General features: G+C 48.2%; 1 protein-coding gene across 3 annotated transcripts in view; it reads left to right on the forward strand.

The window, feature by feature from the left end:
* LOC130529225 (zinc finger protein GLIS1) overlaps positions 1-22,660 on the forward strand; it is a 53,946-nt gene that overhangs the window by 5,074 nt on the left and 26,212 nt on the right. For all 3 annotated transcript variants that reach the window (XR_008951516.1, XM_057039225.1, XM_057039224.1), the window contains 2 exons: positions 17,187-17,367; positions 18,391-19,936. Coding sequence is in view for 2 of the 3 variants with exons in the window: in XM_057039224.1 (XP_056895204.1) it covers positions 17,187-17,367; positions 18,391-19,936 (1,727 nt within the window). In the remaining variant the exon portion in view is untranslated. The remainder of the gene's footprint in view (positions 1-17,186; positions 17,368-18,390; positions 19,937-22,660) is intronic.

A 22,660-nucleotide genomic window follows, 5' to 3' on the forward strand; every position in this document is an offset into this window, starting at 1 on the left:
GCGTGCTCGAGCGGCGCCCGGAACAGGCCCGTCCTTTCACGAGCTTGGCCGCGTCGGTGATTAATCAGCCAATCAAACGTTGGCTTCAAGCAAGTGGTCAAAAACAAAACGGGCAAACATGATGCGAAGTGGGTCGGTTTTTAATACCTTCATTAGCGCGCAGAAGAAAGCAGCCAAACGCTGGGGTTTGAGCCCAGCTCCCGCTCCTTCTCCCGCTCTGCCAGGAAGCTGCCACAGGGCAGAACCCAGGCAGCTCCCCGCACCATTGGCTGGCGCTGCCCCAGAGGACTATGAAAGACATTATAAAGTCTAATAGTGCAGTTTATATACTTTATTAGAGCTTGTTAATGGAAGGCCAGCACTCTGGAAGAATTCTCCAGTCATGTGAAATTGACTCCAGTCTCCAGGACTAATAAAGAGCACAGAGGAGTGACAGAATGGAGCTTACTTACAGGAAGAACTATTCATGCTGAGTCATCACAGCCAAGTCTGATTACTCACAGTCAATATCAGTCGCATTTCCACCAGTTTCTCGGGTCTGAAAAGCTCTTTCTCTTGGCCTCTTCGGCTTCTGCCGTGTCCTCCGAATTATCGTGCTGTTGGAATCCATCACCGTGCTAATGTGCTGCTAGCGTGGCGGCGAAGGTTGAGCAGCGTTGAGCTGAGAAAGATCTGGACAACTGAGGGGTCACGTGATGAGAGGAAGTGGGGGATTTAGGGGCAAAGCAAGGTTCAAGAATGGGAGTCGCAGAGGGCTGGGAGGCTGGCCAGGCCCGACTCTGGATGTTAATAAAGTTTAGAGGCTCGGTGCCAGCACTGTGATCTGAAATGCTCAGGGTTGTTTTTACAGCCTCTTTACAGACAATTATATTTGAAAGGGAAGGATACCTCGCGGTGGACTAATATCAGAGCATGAAGATAAAGCGCTAGATAAGAAGATGCAATTTCCCATGATGAGAAGGTGGTTTGGTGTGGGAACCTCGTCCGTGTGAGAACCCGCAATGAAACGAACGTAGTTTTGGTTTTTTTATTCCACCAAAGGCTTTTTTAATGGGTGCGTTTTGTTCGGGAGGAATTTCTCACGCCCCGTTAGCGCTAAAGTTGGACCGTTATGTCAGCTCACCTGTATTTTGTGAGCAGTTCCCCAGCTCTAGCTGCAGGTTTGGGGCTGACCGAAACATTTTTAAACATCTGGATTATTAAGTTTGGTAGCGCTTGATCCCCTATGTGCTAACGACTGTTTGCGCTAGCCCTGACTCGGCTGTTTACAGACCTGATGGTATAACTTTGCAGTGGTGCCCCGGCTCTGTCTGTCGTTTATCTTTAATCATGGTTCTGAGCTGAAGGAATCCGAGCCGGTGCCGGTTGCTTCATCTCAGGGACGTCGACTTGATTTTACTCTCTGGGACTGAACCAGTGTCTCATCCAGGAGCGCTCAGCGACGTCCGTCTGCTCTTTCCTCCACATCAAACCTTGTTTAAAGGAAGGCATGCGCTTTGGATTTTACACCGTTCCCCCCTAATCCTGAACCATTAAACAGCATTTCCCCCCCTTCCCGAAGGGCCAGTTCAGCAGCCTCTCTGCTTCGCTGCTGCCAGGATTAGACCTCTCTTCTCCATTAGAACTGGTACGAGCCGTTCAGTAATTGTGTTAAATGGATCCATGTTACAGAGAGTACCGGGCTCAGTATGCACTCTTCATTAACATGCTCAACATTCCCCAGAAGTCCACTGTTAGAACACGCTGCTTAACAAAAACATCATGTTGGACACTGAAAGTTTCTGATGGAGCTTGTTGTTGGCAGTTAGACTGTTTTGAATGAGTGTGTGTCTGTGTGTGTGTGCGTGTGTGTGTGTGTGTGTGTGTGAGAGAGAGAGGATTAAGCATTTCTAAACATGTCCTTCAAAAACGACCACATGCACCATAACAAACCGAGCCGTTAATGTGACCCAGAACAGTTCACCCCTGTAGGCTGAGGCTAGTTTAGGTACAATATCAGCATGGTTGAACTTGAACTTTGAATTCCCTCACTGACTGCAGCATTTCCCAAAGCTTATTTTCACATGTAGAAATATTTTAGTCACTTAGCGAGTCACTATTTACTCATGAGTTATTTCAACTACCTCTGAAATGAGCTCGCAGCTGGTTGGACTCCAATGTTGTGGTTTATGCACACATCCATAGCATTAATCATTTAATGCGTCAGGACAGCTGCACATGTCTGTATTTACATATGCTGATTTGCTTTTGTGCATGTCTACACACACATTTATGCGAGACACTTTACCTCGCCACCGAAAGCTTTCTCCATTTCAGCTGAAAGAGGAGCCAAAGGTCCTAATAGGAACCAGTGGAAGCGCTAGCATTTTAGCAGGACCTACTTTTCCCGGCTTGCTGTTGCACACAGAAAAAAAGGTTGATGTGTCATCACTTCCTCACAATGCTTTGAAAGTGAAGTCAGGGCCTCTGCCATCTCACATTGGTGATGTAATGCGGAGCCAGAATCTGAGCAGCTGTGAGCTGAGCCGTATCTCCGTGCTAAGAAAATATACAGTGAAGACGAGCTGCTAAAGCATCTCAGGAAGTTTAAAAAAAAAGTGGAGTAATTGCCGCTCTCTAATCTCCTTTTATTAATTCTGACCACAGAACGCCACTTCGCAGTACATCACAGCTAATCGGACGCTTTCGGCTCATATCGACAGTGATCCAGCAGGCATGTGCTGGAGAGTTCAAATGAATTAGATCCACGACAGCCAGGTGCTGAGCAGTTGGCCCGGCGGAGGCGAATCGCAGCCAATTGGAAAATGCTTTGCAGGATTTATCTGCGCCCTTCTCGCTCAACAACTTATTTTATTGTTCCTGCACAGTTGGTTTTCATCTCATTTCTGGCTAATGATACACTGAGAGCATGTGTTTCATTGTCGGTCCTTCATTCAGCATCGAGATTGTGCGTTCACATCTGACGCTGCGCTCCCATGCTGCGGGGCCCGTCCAGCTCGGGACGCAGCGGCTACGGTCGGACCACAAACCCGCAGAATATTTATATACGAGATAAGAAAGAGCCATAATGTGTTTGTTACAGTCTAAATGCCACAAGCCAAACTGTGCATGACCTCAGTGAGTGTCTGTCAAAGTCCCCACCAGGGCCTGACTTCTGTCCAAACAGCCCCCCCTAACCCTAACCCTAACCCTAACCCCCCCCCCCCGACTCCGCCTTTAATCACATTATTCGCCACGTCTCATGTCCCCGCTCCGGTTGATGTGCGGTGCGAGGGCCGCAGATGGGAGCGCGATAGGGTGGAAGTGGCCTCGGTCCGAGCCGTGCACTCTGCGTGACCTGATGTGAGTACAGCGGGGCTAGGCCGCTAATCTTTAACAAATGCTGGGAGTCTCCATGACCGGCCCTCGCTGAGACGGCTTAGTCAAAACAGCCCCGCTGCTCCCGAACGCAACCTCGGCCTGCTTTTATTCCAGCACCCGTTAGCTAACGCGTACCTGCTGCCTGTTCGGCGGCATCACACAGCCTGGCGCGCTCGCCGTCGCTGCATGCGATCTGACAGTGCGTGCTGTCCTGCAGATGGACAGACAGGTGTGTTGTGTTACAACATGGGATATATTTATTTATTTGTATATTGGTGCAAGATGTTGAGCGAACAAGGGTGGTACAATATGGCGCCCCGGTGTTAAAACGCCTCCTGCGGTATAAACCTTAATGTTTAACATGGACCATGAAGTGTCAAAAACACGGTGGCTCTTGTTAAACCTTGTGAAAAAGTCGTCGTTGGAAACACTCTTCAGCTCCAGAACTAATTAGCAATTAGCGATATTTAAGTGCCGCCAGGATGAAAACGCGTTTCCATCCGCGCTGGCGCGGCGTGATCGGCGGCGCATCCTCGGCCACCATCCGAGACAGCTTGGCGGCGCTCGCACATTCACACGAGTGCCTTCATGTGGCGAAGCGCTCGGATTACGTGAAAACCCGTCTTAATGCCAGGTGTAGGAGAGGCCCGCGGGCAACACAAACACTGTTCCACTATAAGAGACGAAGAATCAGCTTTTCTCGCCCTGGTTTTCCGTTTCATGGCTGTCCTGTAATTAATCATCCCTCGCTCTTTCCCAGCGCGTCACAGCGGTTTAATTCTGACCCGAGGACTCGTCCTCTCACACGCCGTCATCCGTCACGGCCGCTCAAGTTGGCCGCGCCACTCTGGGTTTCTCCCACCGAGCACTTTATAGTGGAATAGCTGTCACGCCCCGACCTTGACACGCTGCGTTTAGCATCGCCACCTGCGCTGTAAGTGGACTCTGAGCACGTTTGAACTATTTAATGTGACATGAGAAATGTAACTGGCTCATTTCTCCTCTCAGGAGTTTATTTAGTCTGTTTCATTGGACCTCATATTACTGAATATGCTGTATTTACCCATGTTCCTGTACCCTATACTGCACTGGTACTTATAGGTGTTTATATATGTTATATATGGACGTGGGGATCTTTTTAGCCCCTTTATTTCCATCTTTTATTGCCAGGAATTTATTTACCTGGGTAAAAAAAAAGTTTCTGAGGAACTGTGTGGTTTGCATTTCCACTGCAGTTAAAATTTCTGGAAAATCAAAAAACTGGCTGACGCATAAGTCCGGTATGAAGTTCCTCTATCTAACTTTATGGGGCCAGGGTCATTGGTGCGTGTCTCCACCGCAGGAACCTGCCCCAACGGCCATTTATAGGAACTTTTTTACTGGGCCTAACCGAGTCCCTGCTTCAGTGTAGGATCGGCCCTGAGACTCTCCTAAACCCCGAGCAGGATGGGAGCAGTAGCCTAGCAGACGCCGCTTCTCCTCTCGTCCGTAGCATCCAGCACCACGCACAGGAACACACCAACCAGAGAGGCAGCGGCCGCCTGTCTTGATTTGAATCCCAAGTATCACAACACGACACGTGTTACCACGGTGCTTGAACCCGGCCTTGCAGGCGCTCACGCTCTCCAGCGCTCTTTTTTCAGACGTTTGCCGTTTGTGAGCGGCATTCATCTCCCGTCTGCATCCTTGGACGAGACGAGGTAGCGGCTCTAAGTGTTTGGGCCATTTCAGTGAAAATGCGTCAAGGATTATTAAAATCCCGAGAGAATGTTTAGGGGAGTTCATTATCTTTCATTGGATTTTTTGGGGGGAGAGGTTAGCGAACGTGCACTCCAACAGCTCAGAAAAGGCCGCGCCTAAATTGGGATCCAACAAACATCAACACGTCCTCGCCCGTGCTTCGCCACGGTGGTTTTTATGGTTCCAGGCTTTTGCCTTGACATGAAAAAACAGGCAGTGTGAAGATGTCAGCCTGCCACGGGCCTCGGGGGCCACCAAGTCCACCAAGAGGGGCCGAGCATCAGCCTGCCAAGGTACACTCACCTCACCGCACAAAAACACTGGCACTGGGCACCGGCCTGTTTATGTTGGGGATGATGTCAAGTGGCCAGAATTCATATTTCACATCAAATTTGGGTTTAAAGGCACACTTTACTTCGATTTTCTTCTTTTTTTTAATGGTGGAGGAAACAAACATTTGCATTTCAAAGTTCTTCAAATAAAATAAATGAAAAGCAAAACCCTCTTTATGGGTTTGGAGAATATGTTGGAAAACAGGTCCAGGACCAAAAGAATCTTTTTATGGTTTGTAAGAGGGCGCCAGGATATGTGAAGGACCTGAGGCAAGGTATAGACCAGAGCCCTCCGAGGGTCCCTCCGTGTTCAGCCCGAAGCCCCTCAGCAGCCAAACTACACAGAGCCGAAGACGAGGACGGGAAGAATACCTTCTTTCTTTCTTTCTTTCTTTCTGCCGATTGTTGTCTGGTTAGACTCTGTCTAGACGCCCAGGAGCACCAGAGTCAATGTGGGTTTTGATCAATAACCATTGAAATGACTCGTCTAGAGGTTGATGGTGGATCTGCATCACCTGTATGTATGATGTAAGACACGAAGGTCCATCACTAACTTAACTTAACTTAATCACTAACAAAGAGGCGCCGCTTCCTCCTGAGACTGATGATTTTACCTGGTGTGGAATCAAAGATGATTCAGTCCTCCCTGGAGCTCCCGTCAGCGAATGGACGCTCTTTCACTGTTTATTTTCATTCCCTTCCTGAATCTTTAGCGGCGCTGCTCTGTTGAGCAAGAGCTTGAGGAATTTGGTTTTGAATCCTTTTGAATTGTTTTGTTGAATTTGGCCTGAAACTCGCTGAATGTTTCAGAGAAACGGAGTGAAATCCATCCGAATACGGATCGAGAACTTTGGGAAGATCCTGGAGCACCGTGTGAGCTTAACGTAATCACACACACATTCGGCACGGATGCGGCCGTCTTGGTGGAGTGTGAGGGAATTTCCTTCACTGTAAGTTGTGCGGTTCATTCCTGAAGTCGTGCAGAATGTTGGGATTAAACCACAATCAAACCGAATCATTGCGTTGGTCCAACCAAAACGGGGCTTTACATGGGAGCACGTTAGCTTGAAAAAGCGGCGCTGACGCATCGAGACGATGTGATCGGAAGCCGATCTGCTCCTGCCTGCATGGACAGACCCGAACCCCACCCCCACCCCCACCCCCACCCCCCCAAAGGGGTTGGATAGGGAGACGCCAGCTAACTTGCCATTGACCATTGACTGAGACAAATCTGGTTCCACTGAACCCGTCTTGCTCTGGTGTCGCTATTTGCAGCTGATATTTTTTGTTTCTCGGCCCAAAACTAGTCCGTGGTCACCGTCGCTCCTTTCAGTACCGCAGCCTTCCACCAGAGGGTGATCCTGGGGCTTGATCCTCACTTTTTGGGCCCTCCATCTTAACGCACATTCCACGCGTGCGAGTGAGAGGGCCCGTCTGCGAAATCATTTTAGCGCTGAGTCGCCGCTCACGTCTGACTCCGGATGGACTGACTCACTGAGAGAGAGCAGAAATCATCGAAAAAGGAATCTTATTACAGCCATTAAACAGGAGAAGGATAAACACAGGAGGCCTTTAATGCCGGGACATCTGAAATGCCTCCGCAGTGTGAATATATTTGCTCATAAAGCTCTTTGATGGTGGCCCCGTCTGCTCTGACACAGCGCGGCCCTTCTGTGTAAACACTCCCAGTGTAGCCTCCCACTGCAGATCACACAGTGTTTCCATAGGTGTCGTTCTGTACTGTTTTTCGGACTTTTACGGGCCCCCGCCGTACCTGGGTCCCCCTGACCACGGGGGTGCAGGAGTCGCGCCGCTCGGTCTCAGAGCAGCGGGCTCTTCCTGGACCGTCGCTGCCCGGCCGCCGTCACGGAGCTGCTTTTGATGTGAAGTGAAATATAATGTCTGGTGAAACGTCCATCTCAAGTTACCACTGTGGTTACAAGGGGTGGGGGGTGGGGGGTGTCCTCCATGCCAGAGCCATTGGACGAGTGAGGACTCCCCACAAAATAAAGGAACGGTATTGCTGACTTCCTTAGGTATGTGTGGTTTGAAACCCAACACAGTTTTTCTCAGCGGGTTCCCACTTATTGATTCTATATATAACAGTAGAAAACTGTTGTAGCACAGAGCCCCTCACTCAAAAAGAAGCTTCTTTCCTTTATCTACTTTTACATTGTTTTTCCATTGATTTGGTCAATCGACCCAACGCTGTCCACCTCTGACGAAAATCCCATTTTGGATCTTGTAAACATGTTTAAGTGGCGCTTCTGTACGCAGTAAGATGGCTAATTAGCATTATGGCGGGAGATTTTTGTCCTGTTTCTGTAATCTACCGATGAAGACGCTCATGTTACCCTGTGTCGTGATGAAGGGGTAACAAACAAACAAACAAATCTGGAGGTCAGCAGAGCAGCTGCAGTTCCACTCATGTCCACTTGGCGGCATCTGTTGTGTTGAACATGCAGGAGCTTTGAAATCTGAAAAATTCGCATTGGTTGTGAAAGCGAGAGAGAAAAGCGATGAAAAAAGCGTTGGAATAAAACGATGGAGTAACGTGGTGGAGGAAGAAGGGCAAACAAAAGACGGCCCTCACGGATAATTATCTTAATTTGTGCGCTCAAATACAACATTCAGAAACGTCGGTCATCTGAAGCTTCCTTTTTTTCACCGATTTGGGGCTTTTGGGGAAAATTCCCCCCCTCCCTCCCCCGAGTGATCCGGACACGCTGGTGTTCTCTGCGGATGCAGCTCTCGGCTTCACCCAGGAGCTTCAAAAGACAGCACTTCTGAACATACTGCATCTCTTTCACAGGGCAACAGTCGGATATTCTTCTCGCTCTAGACGTTAAAAAAAGAAAAAGGAAAAAAGAAATAGGAAGTGAAACGGGACTCCGCGTTTGGTTTCTGGAACATCTGGTTTGGTCCTTCTTTTAAACAACCAGTATCCCTTCAGAGGGGTTGTGCGCGCTCTGTGTAGGTAACAAAATAATCATTTTCAAATGCTGCTTCAGTCTAATTACCGACCTAAACGCAGCCTCTCAGCCGGACCACCGGCCGCCAGGGGAATTCCCCCCATACAGTCTCCCAACTATCCGTTTATCTCTCCCACCATTCCCATTAAGCAATTAAAGATACAAATCGGCGGCTTGTTTTACAGATGCTGTGGAATCGCACCCTTGTCAGAGATGGCGGGCGGTGATGCCGATCGCGGCTGGCGGACGGACGGTATCTGTGCGGAGATGTTCTCACGTTATGTGGTTGATCCAGGACGTTGTCATTTTGGAGGAATTTCCTGACATCTGCGTTCAATCCCCATCGATCACGGATCTGGGATTGCTTGTAAATACTGGGTACAGACCCGACCCGGGGTTCTGTCCCGACAGCCGGGGATGAGCCATGCTAGGCTAGCTTGTGGTGACCACCTTGAAGTTTGACACGTGTCGCTGCTGCTAACTGACACCGCCGCGAACAAAGTCTCGTGGATTAGTTTAGCTAGCAGCTAATCTTCTCATGCTTCTGTAAAGTGTTTAATGTATAGAAGTTGGTTTTGAACCGATCTTGGTTGCGGCCACATTTAAGAACCTTTTTTTTGTCCCAACTTTCTGATATGAAATATTTGTGGCAACCATCAGGCTCTGTGGAAAAAGGTTGTCTTCATATGTCAATCTTAATTCCCAGCGATAATCCTGACAAATCAACAAACTGTCTGTGAAACCAAATGTTTTGACAAGATGTGAAGTTGCCAGACTTTTGCTGAGCGACTTTTATATTCCTCTTTGCTCAACTCACAAGCAAGAGGGATAGTTGAATGTTCAGTCATCTTTCAATATATAGAACTATAACACGGGTTTATTGGAGAGATGGACGCTGAATGAACTGGTTATAATGGTGTGGTTGTTGAGGAATACAGGTTATATATACTGAGTTTCATCCACAAATTCCTTTTCTGCTTTGATGTTACCTGTTGTTGTTGCTGCTCTTGTGCCATACATGGAATATAAAAATAGTTCTGTTTTGTCAGTTGCTGTTGAATACTCCTCATTAGCATAAACCAGGTGAGGTGTTTTGCTAGCTAAACTCTTTTGATTTGAGTCCCCCGTCTGCTCTATTGATACAACCCGACCAGACGCGTGCATAAACCTCTGCCTCAAATCTTCAAATGTCACAGATTTGGTGCTTTGCGGCTGTGTTTACGTTTATTTTTTGCAGCTAATAAGCTTCTGCTGAGAACCGCTACATTCTCACCTTTAACGGAGGGCGTGGTGCGTTCAGGGCAGCCCTGGACCGTCTCCTTTTACCGCCGCCTCTCAAAACAGACCAGCCTCTTGTCTGCCCCTGAAGCACCTCCTGATCCCGCGCCAGGTCTCAGCACTGTCGGGCTGCTCCTGGAGCCATGTTGCTCACCAGCTCCATAAAGGTGTCTGTCACCGAGCCAGACGTCCTCGTCACGTCTGCCGGCCAAGAGCATCACGGGCCCGACAGTCGTCCGGCTCGATCGGGCCAATCGTCAGGCCTCGCCGGGGCCTTAGGTGCCGCTTCGCCTTCAGACTGATGTGGGCCTTTCAGGGAAATTATAGGATGTGGTTTGGCTGAGCGACGCTCGTAAACGTGTGATTAGTTGTGATTAATCCTGGCAACAGATGTGATTTGTGAGCAAAAGCTTGTTGTGACTGTGATTGTTGGGGCAGGACTGCGGCTCCTGGGTCTTTAAAGTGGGTTGTTGAATGTGCAAATTCTTGTTGGATTATAAAGACTTTGACAGAGATGATAAATTATGTTGGTGACAGTCCGTCGCTGCTTGTTGATTTTTTTACTGCCCTTTCTGGAGATCAGGGCGGAAGGCTCAGGCAGGCTGAGCCTTTTCATTCGGTCTGGGTTTAAATCCTCGTGATGTTACAAAGTTATTTTCATTTCTGTGAAATCTAAGAAAAGTATCAGAGCATCAGTCTTTAGGCAGAATTTGAGCAGTCAAAGCAATAAAACCATTAGATTAAATTGTCAGAGCTGAGCCAAAATAGGCAGAAAACCCTCCAAATTAATCTTATTATGGAGTTTATCCATCAAATTGTATTAAATAAAGGTGATGAAATACATCACTTAGCACTTCTTACGACTTGCAAATCGATTTACCCGCTTCATAAAAATAACTAAGTGTTGTCTCTGCTTTTATGCCCTTGCATTTAAATTTGAAGTGCTTTTTTAAAGAAAAGGTCATTCATGTCAGGAAGAAATACGAGGAACCGACTGCAACACGTACAGACGTGTGTGCCAGACCAATGACATCATCAAGTATCGAGTTCAAGTATCTACAAATTATCAGGACCGAACTGAAGTGCAATAAATCTGCAGCCTGATTCCTCTTTTTCTAAAGAGGGTGTGTGTGTGTGTGTGTGTGTGTGTGTGTGTGTGTGTGTGTGTGTGTGTGTGTGTGTGTGTGTGTGCGTGTGTGTGTGTGTGTGCAGGATGGTGTGACACTATGTAACCAGCAGGTGGTGACATGCACTAGTGCTTTAATTACATTAATCAATGAGGCAGTGAAGATGTCTGTTAATGAGCATTTAATACTCTGTGTGTGTGTGTGTGTGTGTGTGTGTGTGTGTGAGTGAGTGTGTGTGTTATCATGTCATTATTTTCTATTATGTTCATTTTACTGTCTAGCATATAATAACTAATTAATAGCATGATACTGTCTAACATATAATAACTAATTAATAGCATGATACTGTCTAACATATAATAACTAATTAATAGCATGATACTGTCTAACATATAATAACTAATTAATAGCATGATACTGTCTAACATATAATAACTAACTCTGTAATGGATCTTACACTTTAAACTTCCAAACTCCTGACCGATATTGATCAACCATTTTGCTCCAACCCGTCAGTCTGAGCAAAGATCCCGGTAATAAAGGGTAATAACAACTATATTTACTTGCATTTCTGCTGCTGTGCAGTGCACCAGAGCAGGTTGTCCCGACAATATCTGCACTTTTTAGTCTCGGAAAATCCCTTCAGTTGGCTCAGAATGACAGTATTTATGGACTGAAAGAATGATAAAACATCACCGTGCCCTAAAATCTCAGTTTTTTCTGTGTTCGTGCTCATTTGAAGCTGGATCGTGCGCTCAGTCTCAGGGGCCACGTGGCTCCTTTTCCCAATAACTTGATTACGTGAGCGCAGTGACCAAAGAGAGCCCGCCGGGAACAGCGGGAACCAGCTCCATCCAATAGATCTGATCCTCCTGAGAGTTCCCATGTCTGCTGTAATCCCGCAGCGAAGACTCGGACATTTCTGCTTCCCTCCGCCTGCACCTGCTTTAGGAGAACATTTTTCATTTACTCGTGCCCTCGGGTTTTTCAATCAAATGTCCCGGGACTGAGCAAACAAACAAAGGTTCTGGGACCCTGCTGCAGACACAAATGTAGACGTCCGTTATGAGCCTGAGATGGGGGGGGGGGGCTAATACCCAACATCTGCCCTGGACGAGGAGACCGTCCTTCCCGCCTCAATTCTGCTGGGCGGAGAGGCCTGATGAAAGCAGGTGAGGTGGGCAGGTATTAAAATGCGTTTATTAACTATTTAAGTGCTGGGGGGGGGGGGGGAGTGATTTATGGTGCCAAAGTGGGGCCAGTTGAGGTGTCAAATCGGATTTCCAGAGGCATCCGTCTTGCGGTCATGGCGGCCTGTCGCAGCCCTCGCCGCAGCTGTTTTCATCCCAGTCCTGCCATCCTCTCCGACCCCCCCATCCCAGTCCCGATTGGAGTACGGTGCACCCCCAGAGGCTCCCCTTTCCCCTCCACGAACCATCCATCCATCCACACATCTGCTTCTCATTGAGGCCCCCGCGTGTCTCGGAAGACTTGAACGCATTAACCGCTGGCACAAGTGCGGTCTCGCTCTGGCACTTAACGCAACGCTTAGGTGACTTAAAAGGGAGAGGCGCGAATTATAGTAAATGAAGTGTCACCGAAATAAAGAATCACCCCAGATTACCACCAATTACCCTTAATAATGCTGTCCGGAGCATCTGCTGCTCAGATGCTGTGTTGTCTGAGATACGGACGCAAGAGGCGGCGTCAAGGCGATTCATCGAGACAGCCACGCTAACTCCCAAACGTACTCTGATTCAGTCTGCTTTGCGTGGCAATGCATTGTGGGAAAATAGCGGCGTTGGTTCAGCGGCGTTGGTCCAGAGGGGCTGCTCTGTTTGCTCTGCTTTGTTAGTCAGTTATTAGTCACCAAGGTGAAGTCAGGCGAGCTTCTCGCCAAAACGCAACACCCGCGATCCTGAACGCGCCTCTGATCATCAGCCTGAGGGGGCGCCACGTCAGGGAGGGGGGGTCGGATCCACCCAGCGGGCAAGGCACGTCCCTCCAAAGAGTGAGCCCTGTCCTCGCCATGGGAGCGAGCAGGTCTGCAGTCAGTCATCGCTCCTGTCTGGCTCTGTGGTCACAGTGGCTGCATTCATCAGCAGGACCGGGACTAGAACGCACTTTCCACCCACGGCAGCGGGTGAGAGGCATGACAAATGCATGACATCAGAACAGATGCACCGCGGGGTAATTACAACCTGATTCCCCCGCCTGACGTCAGGCAAAAAAGAGAATCACACATGTCCTGAAACAGGTTTTCCAGCTACTTCATTGATCCATTTAGGTAAATATTTGCATCCGTGCGCTCAGAAACCTCCTGACTCATCCTGATTCTGGTTTTATATCTTAGGCAGGTTCAGGGTGTCGTTCTGAAGGCGACGGCGGGTGGACGCCTCCATTTGATGACGCACACAAGTGTTGCAGTTGCTCGGGTTTCAAATGGGATTTGGTTTTCTTGGTAACAACAGACTTGTTGTTATTTTTTACATCTTTAAATGTCTGACCTCATCGGCCCTCCGTGGAAATGAGACAGCCACTGTGTACATGTTCGTGCAGCGAAACACAACATTTGCCCCCGGTGCTTTTGGCTCCCTCCTTCTTTTTGTCTCTGTCTTTCTTTCCGTGCATTCGAAGCGTCGCCCCTAAATGGGCCTTAAGTGTTTACAAGTGCTGTTTGCTTCAAACTGCTTGTTTTGAATCTGGAACTGGAATCGATCCCCGACTGGCAGTAAACGCTTCTTCCAGCAGGGTCAGTTTAAAGCTGCCATGTAGAGTTTTCATGTAAATAAGCAGAAGCTCTCTATACAGTTAGTGTTTATTATGAGCGTAGCTTTGTTTAAATTGGAGACTGATTCAAAGTTTTAATCAGATTAACCACAGATTAATCCATTGCTATTCCCGTCATCTTCTTGGGGCAAAAATACTCATTTTTGGCGGCATTACATACATTTATCATGTGTGTTGTTTAAACAGAAAAATAAACTATATGCAGCAGAGCAATGGTCAGAGGTCAGTTTACAGTCTGAGGATGTTTCGGCCCAAACTGGGCGTCACTCGAGTACTTGCAGAGGAATCCTCGACTGTTTGCTTCATGTGGCTGTGATGCCTTCAGAAGAACACCCTGGATGTGTGCTGCAAGTGATCTTATTTGCATTAAAAATGGTAATTAAATTAATATAATAAATATAGTATTCATTTAATTAATCTGTGTTATTGTGCTAAATTGGACAGTTCTACTTAAGACATTTTCTTAAAAATGTGATTAATGGGCCTGCGGCCATCATTTTTTAAAGAATATCACAAGAAAGTATTTAGCAGTGTTGAAAGTATTTCATTTTGAGTCTACAATAGCAAAAAAGTGACGGGACATTTTTAAGATTTCACATAAGTCATAAATATGTGACTTTCCCCCATGAACTTCATTTACAATATGATTTATTTCTATTGCTTTGTGATCCTCCTGAATTATTGTAAATGCTAGAAAGAAGCCGCGTGCGAGTGTGCGAGCAGGGAAAAACAGTCTTCTGCTGACGTGAATGCAGAAAGACACTGAGCTGGAGACGTTTACCTGCTGGCCTGAGGTGACACCTTTTTGGCCTCAGCTGCTGTTTACACAGGTCGATGTTTTGGTTTCTGGGTTATTTTATGTATCTTTGTGAAGGGTGTGTGGGTGTGTGTGTGTGTGTGTGTGTGTGTGTGTGTGTGTGTGTGTGTGTGTGTGTGTGTGTGGTGTGTGTGTGTGTGCGCGTGTCTTCGAGACATAACTGCCACTGTAATAATTTATGTCGGTCAGTAGCAACAACGTACAGAACGTACCAGCAATCGTACTGATTTACTGTTATGCTAGCTTTAGGCTTTTACGTTAGGGACCCTGTAACATTTTCCCAGCTTTCCGCTTGAACTTGGCCTGAACATTTGACAGTCTCTCTTCCTCTTTGTCAGCTTTTGGGACCCATATTGTTACGTCAGCTAGAAGTTAGAGCACCTGATTACAAAGAGTTATGCCTTACGCTGAACATACATCGCTGGGAAAATTCGAATTTGGATCCAAAGGACTGTAAAATATGAGGAACACAGAGCTGCGAGTGCATTTTTAAAATAACTCCGCCATGATCGTCGCTCCCTGGCTTCCTTGTCCCGATCAAACGGGGTCTGTAATCCGTGGTGAAATGCTCAGTGCTGAATCACCATGGCATTCAATGTACTGCTGGTCCCCATCCAAGCTGCCATATGTTGGGGAGCCCTTCCTCACAAACTGAGCGTGACGGAATCTGTTAATGTGGCGAAGCTCTAAATCAGCAGCCAAAGAAAGGGAGGTTGTGGGGGGGGGTCGCAACGTAAGGCCCTGGCGTTTATGTCCCCGGCACACGCAGGGCCGTTACAACGCAACACCCTTCGGGAGCTATTCCGGGGTCGTCCTCGCTGCAGCCCGAATGAATTCCAACCACGAAACGGTGCGCGGTGCCGCTCCAACGTGCCATTAAAAACACGTGTGAATGTCGGAGCCTCTCAGGAAAAAGTGAGCGGCAGAGGTTGTTTTTTTATTTTATTTTGGGAAGGTTTTATTCTGGTTCTTTTACGCAAACGCGACGATAAGATTCCTGAATCGATAACAAACCCTCTGTTCTCAGACGTTTGTGTTGTGAAAGAGAACACAGAGCTCTGGAAAAGCTTGTTCTTGTTTCTATGCTGATGACTCCCTGTGTGTGTGTGTGTGTGTGTGTGTGTGTGTGTGTGTGTGTGTGTGTGTGTGTGTGTGTGTGTGTGTGTGTGTGTGTGTGTGTGTGTGAGAGAGCGACCGCGCTCCACGATGACAGTGATCCTGGTTAGACGCGTTCTTACACTGATGCATTCTGGGCAACAGTCGTTGAAAAGATCCTGATGATGTCCGTCATGACTCGAGTCGCTTCTGGCCATCCTGATTGAATTATTCCTGACTGGAGGCGGGGAAACACTTGGCTCTGCATCAGTGGGGCTACAGAAACCCAGTTGCGCTCCACGCGCGGCCAAGGCGCAGTCAAGGCAGCGCGAGGAGCCCAGAACAGAGTAAACACATTTGTGTTTCTTGAAAACAGCCCAGTGCTGAAAGACATCGCTGCCTCGCGCGAACAGCTCTGAGTGAAACCAGCATTGTTCTCTCAGTCCCCAGGTGATACCAGGCTGTTAACATCGCTCACTTGGCCTTTTCTCTCCTTCTTTGTGTTTCGGCAGCGACCCGAAACAAGTCAAACACAGAGGAGACTAATGACACATACGAAACGATGTTCCGTACCTCCTCCTCCTCTGTTTACTCTCCCTCTCCAACAGTTCACTCATGCCGTTACAGCAGGTTTCTTTTCCTCTTCTTCATTGCACAACGCGCTCGCTTTTCCATCCGATCCACTCCCCCCCCCCCCCCCAACTATTAGGGGACTGTGTTAATAACAGCTGGTGTGTGCGATGACACCGTCAATAACACCATTAGGGGAAAATCGAATTTGGAAATTGAGTTAGGAAAGATGGAACCAGCACCCAAGTGTGGAGGGTATCGGCTTACCGTTCAAAGAGTTCCTCATACGACGCTCCTCGTTCTTCTTCTACTATTATTACTGATGAGTTTCTTATTTTTCGAAACCCATTTATGAGCTTACAGGGCTCGGGTTGCGGAGATGAAGGGTATTTTCTTCTTGAATTATTACGTTACGAACCAGAACCTGCTATAATATTTTTGCTATCCTGAATGGCAGTTTGGAGTAACGACACATCGAGCACGTCTGGGTTAAGTTCCTCGTCATAATACATTTTCGTAAATCACAAATAAATGAAGGTAAATCAAATTATTTTAACGTGATTATAAACGACAATAAATTCAATAAGTGTTGAGGTCACCGTATTCCCTGAAGGAGGTCTTGCGTAACCTCTGGAGCAATGAATCAAACTTGATGGGACAATGTGTCATTTGAAGTGTTGAAAACGTTTTTAACTGTTTGGATCGCCGTCGCTGGTTTGTGTGAGCATGGTTTTCCGAAATGGACGCATCACCATTTGGAACGGAGCTCCTCAATTACTCCGGCATTGAAATTCAGCAGTAAATCTCCTCTGGCGATGTTCTTATTGTCACCGTTTGGGCTTTTCCAACAAGCTCCCCATTTATCAGAGGATTCTGCTCCGTGGCTGCCAGCAGCTATTCCCCGAGAGAGCGGTCTTAATCTAATTGGATTTCAACATGTCATGAATGGCACACGTCCCACTCCGACCCGATTCCTCCTCCGGAGTGTTCCGAGGAGCTCTTGATCTAATCTGCTGAGCTGTTATTTTATTTGGACGGTGACACTGGGTCACTGTTCTCTTTAAACTCTCGCCGTTAACCGTCGTTCCTGCTGCTCCTCTCGCAGCCAGCGCCGCTTACTGCCCGGAGAAAGACGTCGACGCCGACCTCGATGACGCAGAGGACGCCCTGATGCGATGCGAGCAGGCCATGCCGATGCTGGTGGGGGGGCTGTACGCCCAGAGTCTCCCCTGTGACGGAGCTACGCCTGATCTCCAGCTGCAGGACAGCTCTCCCCAAGACACCAGGTAACCCACATTTTTGTAGGTACGGTCTGTTTTTCTTTTTCGTCTTTTTTTTATGCTTCTGAGAGTCGGATGCACACGAGAAGCTGGGAAGTTTTGCACACTTCTATTTTAAAAAAAGGCCGAAGGGGTCCAAATTGCAACAGCTATTCTAAATGAATGTGGTTTGTTCTGTTTTCCTCCTCTGTTCTTGTCACAGCCAACAGAATTTCCAAGTTCCCGTTGTGGGAATTGGCCTCTAATAACTCCTTTTTTTCCCTCAATGAGCGGGGGCTTTAATAAGTATAATGACAATGTATGGCGCTCTAGCTCGCGTTAGCAGTATGTTTTCCTCCCCGTCCTGCTCGGGGGAAGAGACAAAGACGATTCCTTCATGGGACGGGCCCAGAGAAAAGAGAGCTCTTCTCATATCACTCAGGGGCTTTGGACAAAATCCATAATGAGCCAACTGACAGGAATGATTATGTCGGAGATCACAGCAACGCATGGAGAAATCCGACCTGGGTTCCCCATTCAGCGGGGCAAAGATTCCCACCATAATACAGAGTATTGTAAACGCTGACCCTTCATAGGCTGCAATTATGCCACCAAAACAGGTGACTCCTTATTTATCCCCAATGTTGGGTTGGGTTTAACCCCTTTGTGTCATCAAAGCCTGTCAGGTGGACACACAGTGGCCTCTCGGTCTCAGTCGCCCCCCAATTTTAGCCATAAATGCCCATTCATATCCTCTCACCACCAGGAGATCCAGTTTCAATGATTCGTATTGATCACCTGCAGTTTCTTAACTCTGACTGCACACTATTATGGATCTGGTGAACACCTTACAGTGAATGAGGGTCTCCGGTGTAATATTTTAGCTCAGACATGTCATCCGTTTATGTAAACTGAGAGAATTAGAGCTGGAGGGGTAAGCTGGAGGCTCTGACACTGCTGCTTGTGGGAAGGATCAACAGGCCGGCGTCTGTCAACAACTGCCGGGCTAATGGCGCTCATATTCCTGCCTGTGTCTCTTTCTCCTTACAGATCCTCCTCCACCTTCCAGCGGACCCTGGCGGGGGCCTCACCTGGCCTGGGCTGCGGCGGTACCAATGAGGTTCACTCCTCTCTTGCCTACTCCATCAAACAGGAAAACTCGATGGGATACAGGTTCCCAAACGCAGGCTGTCGAGTGCCCTGCACATCCCAGGACAGATTTGAGAACTGTATCGCAGGCCAAGTTTTGGGAGTGATGAGAGAGGAGCTAGAGGCGCTGCAAGCTAGCAGCAGCGGTAGCGGAGCTTGCGTCGCGGGCAACGTGGACGGTGCCGTGTCACGGGTAGCGGTGCAACCGTTTAATAATGGAGACGACTCCTCCCTGCTGGCTTTGTCCCCTGCTGGCTCGTGTCAGTCAGCGCGGCTGCTCAGCGCTAACAGTCTGAAGAGACGTTGCCTGTCTCTGGCCTCACAAGCAGCCAACGCTGCCGGTGACGTTAGCGCAACAGGTCCGCCGTCCAGTAGCGCCGCTTCCTCCGAGAAGATCAATATCACCGCCATCATCTGCTCCTCCTCGCAGATGTCCATGGTCGCCTGCGTCAACGGATTTCGTGCTAACGTCTCGCCCGGCCCCACCGGCAGTACTGGCTTTTCCTCATCTTCCTCCTCCTCGTCTACGTCCCCACCCTCTAACGCCTGCTCACGAGAAGTGCCGCAGAGGCCGCCAACACACGGTAGCCCCCAGCGGGCTATGCTACAGGAGAACTGCCAGCTGTCTTCACCTGCCGCCTGCCTGCTGTCGGTATCCTCCTCCTCATCCTCCTCTTCGGCATCATCTGGGGAGCCAGAGCAGGGGCCGAACCAGGGCTTGTGTGAAGAACAGGCCTCCATGCTGCAGCCAAGTGGCACTGGGGGTGCACCCGGGGGAGGCGTGGGAGGAGGAGGAGGAGGCTCTGATGGGTTGGGGCTACTAAGCCTGATGTCTGGGATGCTACATCCAGGGCCCGATGCTGGGATTCTCCTGGATGGGGGCCAAAGATCAGGAGGTGCTCTTAAGCAGGAGCCCTTGGATGATTTTTCCCCCAACGAAGAGGAACTCTTTCAGCACCACTACCATCATCATCATCACCATCATCACCATCACTTAAACGGTCGGAATGGGCGTCTTCGTCACCCTCACCACCACCCCTCTCTCCCGACGATGCCCCCTCCTTATCACCTGCACCAGTATGTGGGGCAAAGTCCAGGGGGCCTGTTGCATCACCAAAGCCAGCAAACAGCATCTACCTCTTCCCTGGGACTCAAACCGACCTCTGGTAGCCCTTCGACGTCTCAGATGGTCCTGGAGCGGGAAGAGGTCGGAGGTGGGGTGCTGACCGACAAGCAGACGTGTCGCTGGATCGACTGCAGCGCTGCGTACGAGCAGCAGGAGGAGCTTGTGAGGCACATCGAGAAGGTCCACATCGACCAGCGCAAAGGAGAGGACTTCACCTGCTTCTGGGCCGGCTGCATCCGCCGTTACAAGCCTTTCAACGCCCGCTACAAGTTGCTCATTCACATGAGAGTCCACTCTGGAGAGAAGCCTAACAAGTGTATGGTGAGTCAACAGAATTCACCCCCATAAACAAACAAACCAAAGCAAGACACCACTGTTCACGCGCACACACATCACAGTTGAGCACTTGAGATCCAGTAGGACCGAAACCGTCCTCCATGCTTAGTTTGCTAGCATCTGTACCGCTAGATATTTTTTGGAACATTTTTCTGAAACTGAACCACTCCCCGAGGCTGGTTCTAGTTGGTCCAGGACTTCACTGCTAATTACAGTAGCCTGTGACTGCCTTTATTTTGATTTGGTTGTGAAACAGTCCTGCATTTTAAGTGGAACATATATTTTTGTATATTTTTTTCCACTGAAGATGTGAGGTGCCGTAAAAGCACTGCTACCTTGTCAGTATAAATACATTTGCAGTTGCGTTCCGTACAGGTAAGGCTCCAATTTCACAAGTCAAAACACTAATCAATGTCAAGCTGTCAGTTCCCGGCGTCCCTCGAGCAAGTGGAAAAAAAGTCCTCCAACCGTAAGAATGATTTAGTCCAAATACACAATTAGTCCACAATTTGTGTAGGGCGAAGCCGTGTTTATTTTCATGAGCACACTGTTTTCTGAGACGGGAGTCAGATCATGAAAAGCCAACACATATGGTTAACATAACCAAACAATGCCTACACTTGATCCTTTTAAATGGGGGCTTTAAATGTTTAGCTGTCCCACAAGTATTAAGAGAATTGGCTTCGTGTCCTAACTAAACACGGGGAGAAACGCAGTAGTCTGGAAACGGAGCCGCAGAGGGACAGTAGGCAGCGTTTTGCTCCGCTCGCGGCTTCATTCAAAGCTCATCTGTCAGAAATGTTGCTCTTCAACTCCGAGGAGCCGTCCAAGGCCTAATTATTGTTAAAAAAAATAAAAAAAAGCTCGGTATTGTTGCGGCACCTGTTTTATCTCACGGGTCTTTCCGTCCTTTGTTTTCCCCAAGAACAGGGATTCATCAGAAAGGAGGGTCCGTTCCTCCAACCTCCCTTTTCACAGCAGTTTTCTGCTCATTTCTACCTTAACTTTGTGACCAGCGCACATGTGAGCAGGAAGAAACGGCCGGGCGCTGGTGGTCCTGCTGGCTTGGCTCAGCGCGGACACGTTTTGGAAGCAATTTGCCGCTTTGTGCGTTTCCAGCTTTAATTCCCCCGGAGTGTGTCCCAACACTTTCAGTTTGCTTTTATTCCCTTGTCGTATTTGTTGCTGCTGTGAGTTTATCTGAATAAGGTCACGGTACACAGAGTCAGAGCGTCCGTGTGTATTGTTTGTATTGTGGTATAGAGCAGCACGCATGAATATGATGCTGGGAGAGTGTGTGTGTGTGTGTGTGTGTGTGTGTGTGTGTGTTTTGGAAGATGTTTACCATATGGGAGCATTGGAACAATTCATCTCAGTCTCGGCCAGACGCTGGACTCCGTCTGCGGACATGAGAGGTACTGACACTGCAACAGACCCTAACACACACACACACACACATACACACACACACGCATGGAGTAATATGTGTTTATTGTTTCCATTATCTCTCACAATAGGAAGTATTGATTCCATACACAGTTGGGCTGAAACGCTCCCGTGTTTTCAGCCTTTAATAAACAGATCCTCGAAATATTCTCCGGCTTATATCAACACACGGAACCGTCGGGGACTGAACATGTTAGTGTGGGACGGCAGATAAACTCGAGGGTCCAGGGAAAATAAACACGGCGTGTGTTTGCGTTGGTAACGATGTTTGCGTTCAGGAACATACAGACTTAATTTCTGCAGGACACCAAAGAAGAAGCAGGAGGCGGCGGCGCGCTGGTGTGTTTTATTTCCTTCCATGCTAAATTCTTTATGCAATTAATTTGCTTGTTGTATCAGAAAGTGTGTGGGCTTTGGACCACGGCTCCTTTTTCGGTCTGTGCGGTGAAGTGGTGAAGAATTTGAAGAATTCGCAGAGAGGAAACATGCGAGACCTTCTGTTTTATGAAGAAATGTCGAGTTAATCCCTCTGTTATCTCTCCAGCATCAGCCTCCGTATCGTTGATACATTCTAAAAGACTTTTCTACGACTCCAACAAGTAGGCTGCAGCGTTTGCAGCAATCCCCCTCTATAGATGTATATATATTTCCCCCCGTTCCCAAACAATTAAAGCCGGCCCCGGGCTTATTTCGGAGGGCAGGCGGACGCTGAGGCACACACCGGCGAGGAGGAAACGACATGATCTCTCTGCAATATCCTGTTGTGTTTCATGCCTAATTCGCTTGTTGTTTTAGTTTATTGCATTTTTTTCCACGTGCGTCTGCATAAATATTAAAAATATATCCAGCCGGAGTAGGCCTGACATGGTCCCAGACTTTGATATTGTTGTGCTTTGTCAGAGGTCAGGCCAGCAGATTTGAAGCGTCTGCAGGCTGGACTGTGACCTATGAAGGTCAGAGAATATCCTGACTGGGAAATAGAGCAGCCAGACAGTAGAAGTCCAGGCTCTGGCGCTTTATCACGGGCACAGACGGATCCAGTATCATCAACTTTCATTTATTACATTTTATTCTTGCTCCTGCTTTGACTTAATTTCCCATTTTTGGAATGGATAGAAAAAGGAAAGAGAATATTTCTGTCATTAGTCTTGAATGTGTCTCTATGGAAAGAGAAAGAATCTCAATATAAAACAGTCAGCGACTTTCTGCCCGAATGCACCAGCTCTCGTTCCTGTGCTTAACGGAATTTCACCTTCTTTTCAC

This window comes from Takifugu flavidus, chromosome 7 (assembly GCF_003711565.1).
Source record: "Takifugu flavidus isolate HTHZ2018 chromosome 7, ASM371156v2, whole genome shotgun sequence".
NCBI classification, from domain to species: Eukaryota; Metazoa; Chordata; class Actinopteri; order Tetraodontiformes; family Tetraodontidae; genus Takifugu; species Takifugu flavidus.